At 38.7% G+C, this 6,467-nt stretch overlaps 1 protein-coding gene across 1 annotated transcript; it reads right to left on the bottom strand.

Annotated features, from left to right (window-relative positions):
* Positions 1–22: 22 nt before the first annotated feature.
* On the bottom strand, positions 23–5,813 carry cct7 (chaperonin containing TCP1, subunit 7 (eta)). The gene is made up of 11 exons (XM_065289006.1): positions 5,726–5,813; positions 4,890–5,043; positions 4,670–4,776; positions 4,378–4,556; positions 4,119–4,290; positions 1,847–2,011; positions 1,495–1,683; positions 1,308–1,405; positions 1,084–1,216; positions 750–956; positions 23–656 (listed from the first exon to the last, which is right to left on the bottom strand). The coding sequence occupies exons 1-11, from the start codon at positions 5,729–5,731 to the stop codon at positions 429–431; spliced, it is 1,638 nt and encodes a 545-aa protein (XP_065145078.1). The 5' UTR covers positions 5,732–5,813; the 3' UTR covers positions 23–428.
* Positions 5,814–6,467: the final 654 nt, after the last annotated feature.

The following is a 6,467-nucleotide window of genomic DNA, read 5'->3' as shown; positions in this document are numbered from 1 at the left end:
CAAAGTTTGAAACGAGACAAAATTGAGAAGCAACAGTATTGGTTTTAATGGTCCAATAAATAGTTCCACCGAATGATCAACACAGGAACAACTCTCAGCAGACTGCCTGCATATCAGTGCTTATACAGATCAACAAACCCATCACACTATGCATGTACGGTTTGTGTGTGTTTTCAGACTATCACAAAACAACATTCAAATCTCCCGCTATCCAACAGATGCTCAAATCTTTACTGATCATGGACAATTAGCAAAATGTGAATATTTTCTGCTTCAGCCATTTTAAACACAAATGCTTGGAATTGGGGGACCATGAAGTAACAAAAACAGGTCAAAAAACAAATCAAGGCCCTTAAAAGCCAGCATTTGTTTAGATCTTCTGAAAGTCCAGAGGTTCTGCCCGAGACATTGTTGGAGATGGGTGTGGATTAATGGGCATGTCGGGGTCTACCGCGCCCTCTGCCAGCGGATGCCGATGGTGCGTCAGCAGAGGAGCGAGGGTTCTTGATGGTCTCATCCACTGAGAGGATAAGACATGCAGCCTCAGATGCAGCGGTTAGGGCATTGATACGCACAATAGAGGGTTCCCATACACACGCCAGGTAGTTATCTGCTATGTCTTCATTATTTATGTCCACTCCGTACCACATGCCACCCTAAGATGAAATATATACAGCGCCTTAATTCAACATCTAAATTATTAAACAAATATAAGCAGGTAGGGTAAAGATAAATAAAATTGTATGTACCTGTGCATGCTTGGCCCTCAGTTTGTTTAGAATATTGGTGGCATCAAAGCCTGCGTTGTCACACAGCTGTCTGGGAATAATTTCAAGGGCTTTGGCATAGGCTCCGATCAGTAGCTGTTGCTTCCCTGGAATTGTTCTAGAATAATCCCTCAGATATTTTGACAGCTCCATCTCTATAGCGCCACCTCCAGCCACAACTGAGTCATTCTGTGGTATTGGGGAAAAATGGAACTACGTTAACCTTGTTTAACTTACCACTTATGCTTAACTAATGCAAAAATAAGAGTGTCATGACATTTACAGACAATTTCAAAAGCTATGAAATTCAACCCACCTTTATAGCCCTGCGTACAATCATGATGGCATCATGCAGAGAGCGCTCCGTCTCCTCCATGAACTGCTCGGCTCCGCCCCTTAGGATGATGGTACAGGTCTTTGCCTTCGGGCAACCTTTGAAAAAGTTATATCTGGAGGACGCATATGCATACAGCGTTTAAATGCAAAGTTGAAACATTTGGGTTTATTGACTGATCTTAATAGGGGTAAGGAAAAAGATACCTCTCTCCTCCAACCTGCACTTCTTCGAAAAGCTCACACTGTCCAAGGACATCATCGGTCAGGGAGCCAACACTGGTCTGAATAGAGCCTCCACAGGCCTGAATGACATATTACAAAACATGTAGATATCTAACTTTATGAGCATTCAAAAAGTTTGGACCCGTATGAAAATAGCAGACCATCATACCATCATAGTTCTCTTGAGGTCTTCCTCCACAACACGGCCTGCACAGAAAAGATCTCTGTCTGCGAAAAACTGTGTGGCCACATCTCCGATGGGCAGCTTGGACAGAACCACTTTAGCCCCAGATTTGTAGATCTTCTCCAGCTTATCATACAGAATGTTCCATTCAGCATCCACAATGGCCTGATAGTCCTAAAGACAACCATATTGAAAGCCCATGAACAGCTGAACTGCTTAATTGGTAATGATGGTTTACTAATGAAGGAATATTACAAAAAGCATTTGGTAATGCTTTCAAGTTGCACACTTCACAAAAACCTTAGCATCTCCAGAGGATCAGAAAAAAACCTGGTACCTCCACAGAGTTGACACGGACTTCAGCGTTGTCTTTTTCTGCCTTCAACTCCAGTTCAATGTTGAGCAGGGCAATCTTTGGGTTTGTGTAGCGCTTGGGCTGCATCTCAAAGCCAGCATAAGAAAAGGTCTTTTTGAATGCCACTCCGGCCACAATTTGAGATTCCTGGAAGTAAAAGGATAAGGAGGATAAACATAAGATCTATATGTGACTAGAGATGCAATGATTATAGATTTTGTTGGTATGACTATTATTCTGATGAATAATCATGATTATAAAATTGACAACACTCTTTTGAACAATTGTTAAATTCTTTTGTATTATTAGTTTGTATATTTACTCTTTTTTAAAAAAAAAAAAAGAAAAAATAACCCAGCTGGCTTTTGACTTACACAGTATAACTGGGTGATTTTCGCGAAATTAGACTTGTGAGGTGTCATGAAACATTTTGATAAAAAAGTAAATGCAAAGTAAGAGTATCAAAATAAGAAGCATACAGTAACAAACATCTCTTCATGTACTATTTTGCACATGATTTCAAATGACATCATACAAACCAATTTTTTTTCACATTTAAGTGGAAAATTTTCATTACCGCAACGTGTCCATGACTGGATTTGGGTTCTTCGACATGGAAATATTTATAATTAAAAAATCTAAAAATTAAAAAGATTCAATGCATGATAAACTATAAACATTTACAGTAAAGAAACATGTGGTATTTGGTGATAATTGGTAAATGTAGAGACAATAATAAGGAATATAAATGTGTCTAATACCAATTTTCTCATCCTCCGCAACAATTTTCAATTATTATTTATTAACATTTCAAGATGGCTAGCAGGTAAGCAGTTCTTATTTTTCTCTCCAGATCAAAGTTGAAATTTTAAGTCATAGCACCTAGACAACTTTTGGTTCTCATTACAGAAACATTGTAAATGGATATATTTAATGTAATACCATGTTGCGGTAATGATTATTTTTGATAATGATAAAAATATAAAAAAAATGTAAATAATTCTATAGGAATTTTTTTAAATACTCTAAAAAAAAATTGTTATAGTAAGTTCAGGCCTTAATCTTATGTGTGCAAAAAAATTTATTGGCTTCAAGGGCTTTAAAAAAAAAAATCTGATGCTGGACACTTTCTAAATCTGGATTTCGTGAGAATCCCCCCCAACTGCCTTTTGAAACCTGTATTAATTTTAATGATTTGTTTCAATAAATGTAATTTTACATGTGGACTGAGAAAATGTGTCTATTAGTTTGAAGTTTTAGTAAAAATGACAAGAACCTCTCAAAACAAATAATAATAACACAAGGTCATCATGGATCATGTACCATTTTTACAGGTGTAGCTTAATATTACACAAAAATCAAATATAAATATTAGGGCTGGCAGTGTTAACGTGTAAACTCTACTATTAATTCATTAATCATAATCGCATTTAAGTAATTAAACGCAATTAGTTGCAGTCACTCAGACCCCCAGCACCACGCCCAGGCTTTATCCACGAGCAGTGGGCAGGAGGTTTTTAATGCTGCACGGACCGATTGGAGTGTGCCTGATTAACGCACACACAAACCAGATCCACGAACAACCAAAAGACGCATCAGGCGTGCATATTCTTTTGAAACGCTCTCGCAGAGCTTTGTCATAAAGTGTGCCAACCAGTCTGCATCATGACGCACATGACTCTTGGTGGTTCATGGATCTGATTTGTGTGTGCGTGCATGAAACAGAAACACACTGTGTAACGAAGCCTTTAACCGATACTTAACCGTGACATTTAAAAACGCGATTAATGGTGAAACCGGTTCCTTATATGTGACCCTGGATCACAAAGTAGCATGAGTATACACAACCACAGGGATGCATAATGATTAATCGCGATTAATCTATAGCAGAATAAAAGTTTATATCATACATACATGTGTGTGAACTGTGTATAATAATTATGTGCATGTATAATTTTAAGAGAAATATATATATATATATATATATATATATATATATATATATATATATATATATATATATAATATAAATTATATGTGTATATACATTTGTCTATCTATACAAAGTTATTATTGTGTGATGTAAACAAAAACTTTTATTCTGCTATAGATTAATCGTGATTAATCCTTATGCATCCCTAGTCTGTACTGTAAACTAAATAACTTGTGAAAATCAAATTTGGTTTATGTACAGTGCGAACCAATCAACAGCTACATATGCCTTAAATCTAGAATCCTGAATGATCTCTCTCACCTCCAGAGCTCCACCTTGCACCTTCTTTACACCGATCATCTTCAAAGGCAGCAGATCATCCAGCATCATAACTGCATCCACCACCATCTTGGAGAAGAAATCCTTCTGCCCTGCAATCAGCTTTGAGTTCAGAGCTGTAGCAGCGCACTTCTCCAACAACTTCCTCTGCTCCCTGGGTTGGACGAGACAAACGATTAGACCTCTGATTATTAAGATACTAATACATCATTAGACAACGGTAAACAAGATCTGGACTCACTCCTTGTCATCCTTTTTGATCGTAACAGCAATTTCTTTTATCTTTTTGACAGCGAGCAGGGTGGCGACGCGAAACGCTTTGATGATGGTCTGGGGGTGAAGCCCTTCCTCCACGTATGGTTTCAACTGCTTCAGAAACTCCGCAGCGAGCAGAGTCACAGAGGTCGTTCCATCACCGACCTGAAAAACACACACGAAGTCCTCCAGCTCAGTGTTGTTTGCGAATATTATTTTTAGACACACAGCACAATAGGTGTTCTTGATGATGCCATCGTTGTGAAACAAAGTGTTACCTCAGCATCTTGAGACCTGGCAATGTCTACCAAAGTCTTGGCTGCAGGGTGCACAACTTCCAAAAGCTTCAGAATAGTGGCTCCATCGTTGGAAATAGTGGCTTTGCCTGGAAGATCACATATTGAAAGTTAAGGTAAAACTATTTTCAAGAAATTAGCATTTTAAAATCAAATGAAAAACACTTGTTGTATCTACGCCACCTGTTCGATATAACCTTACCTCTGTTATCCACCACAAGTTTATCCATGCCACGGGGACCGAGAGTGGTCCGCACGGCCTCTGCCACAACCTGACAGGCATTGATGTTGCTGATAAGTTGTGGGACACCCTGTGAGGTGTCTGTGCCCTCCTTCAGGAGGATAACTGGAGTGGGCTAAGCAGAGATGTTCATGAATTAGACCAAGCTGTTTGCAACAATAAACAATCGCTATAAATATTATTTTAGTATAGTAAAATCTTGACAAATGCTCCATAAACAAACTGAATGTCTACCTAAACTGTTCTCAAATACACAATGCCTTCATCCTCAAAATTAATCAACGGCTAAATTCTCTATTGGCCACCCGAATGCACGATATATCGTTAACAAACAGGCTTTCTGAGCTAGAAATAAAGGGACTTCATCCAGGAAATATAGCCTAGAGACGGATAACAATAAAGGGTGTTAACCGGTTCTCTTTTTCTCCGTTAACTGTAAAGATGCTAAACTAAAGTCTTTAGCATAACTTGACAACAACGCTGAATAAACGGATCAAGAAAGCCAAGCATGTATAAAATATGAATATATTCCGAATAAAGCCATTTTTATATATCGCTTTGTAATGCAAATCTCAAATGCAGACAGACGCTCACTAGAATGAAACATTAGCCACCGAGCTAGCTAGCATTATTGTAAAACTTTACGCGCTGTATCTTATTTACGAGGGAAATAATCTAGCAGACATATTGTGCGTGCTTTTTCCTTTCATGTTGTTTCACTGATAACACTTTAAATGCGTTTTAATGATCAGATGACAGCGGATTTGAAGGTAAAGCAGACATGAGAAAACACTCACCATCATGTTTGCAGGCTAGAGGAGGACCGTGCCGGGTGACGTACCCACAATGCATCTGGAACTCTCTAGAACACAAGGCGCGTCTGCTGCTTAACCGACGATGACCAAAAGAGGGCGCTCTTATTACAGATTTCATAGCAGCTGGATTTATAACTAGCAGTGTAATCGTGTACAGCTTTGGCCAAATATATTCATTTTCGCAGTCTTCAGTGATTTTAGATCTTTTGTCAGATCATGTTACTATGGTGGTATACTGAAGTATAATTACAAGCATAAGTGTAAAAGGCTTTTGACAAGGGAATTAAAATTGGCAATGTTGACCTTCTTTTTTAATACATCTGCAGTTCGCTCTAGCATGCTGTCAATTAACTTCAGGGACACATCCTGACTAATGGCAGGCCATTTTTGCATAATCAATGCTTGGATGTTTGTCAATTTGCGGGTTTTTGTTTGTTCACCCGGCTCTTGAGGATTGACCACAAGTTCTCATGGGATTAATGTCTGGGGAGTTTCCTGGATTTCGACAGGGTTGCCAACTCTCACGAATCTGGCGTGAGACTCACGCATTCAGCCTCAATCTCACGCTCAAAAAAGAAATATCACGCTAAATAGACATTCTTCTCTGCTGTATTTTTTTTCACTCGTTTAGCTTCTTGCGCCGCCACGCAGACCGATCTGCATGTGACGTCTCAGCACCGCGAGACCGATTCAACAGTAAATGACTCAGTATGCATTTAAATCG

This window comes from Paramisgurnus dabryanus, chromosome 2, assembly GCF_030506205.2.
Source record: "Paramisgurnus dabryanus chromosome 2, PD_genome_1.1, whole genome shotgun sequence".
Lineage (NCBI taxonomy): Eukaryota > Metazoa > Chordata > Actinopteri > Cypriniformes > Cobitidae > Paramisgurnus > Paramisgurnus dabryanus.
Note: the sequence above shows the minus strand (reverse complement) of the source record. Positions and strands in the feature narration are given on the sequence as shown.

Coding starts and splice junctions, on each gene's coding strand:
- cct7 (XM_065289006.1), bottom strand. Junction 4,777..4,889: donor ACTTGTGGTGGATAACAGAG/GTAAGGTTATAT, acceptor GTGATCTTCCAG/GCAAAGCCACTATTTCCAAC. Junction 1,684..1,846: donor TCCGTGTCAACTCTGTGGAG/GTACCAGGTTTT, acceptor GGTTGTCTTTAG/GACTATCAGGCCATTGTGGA.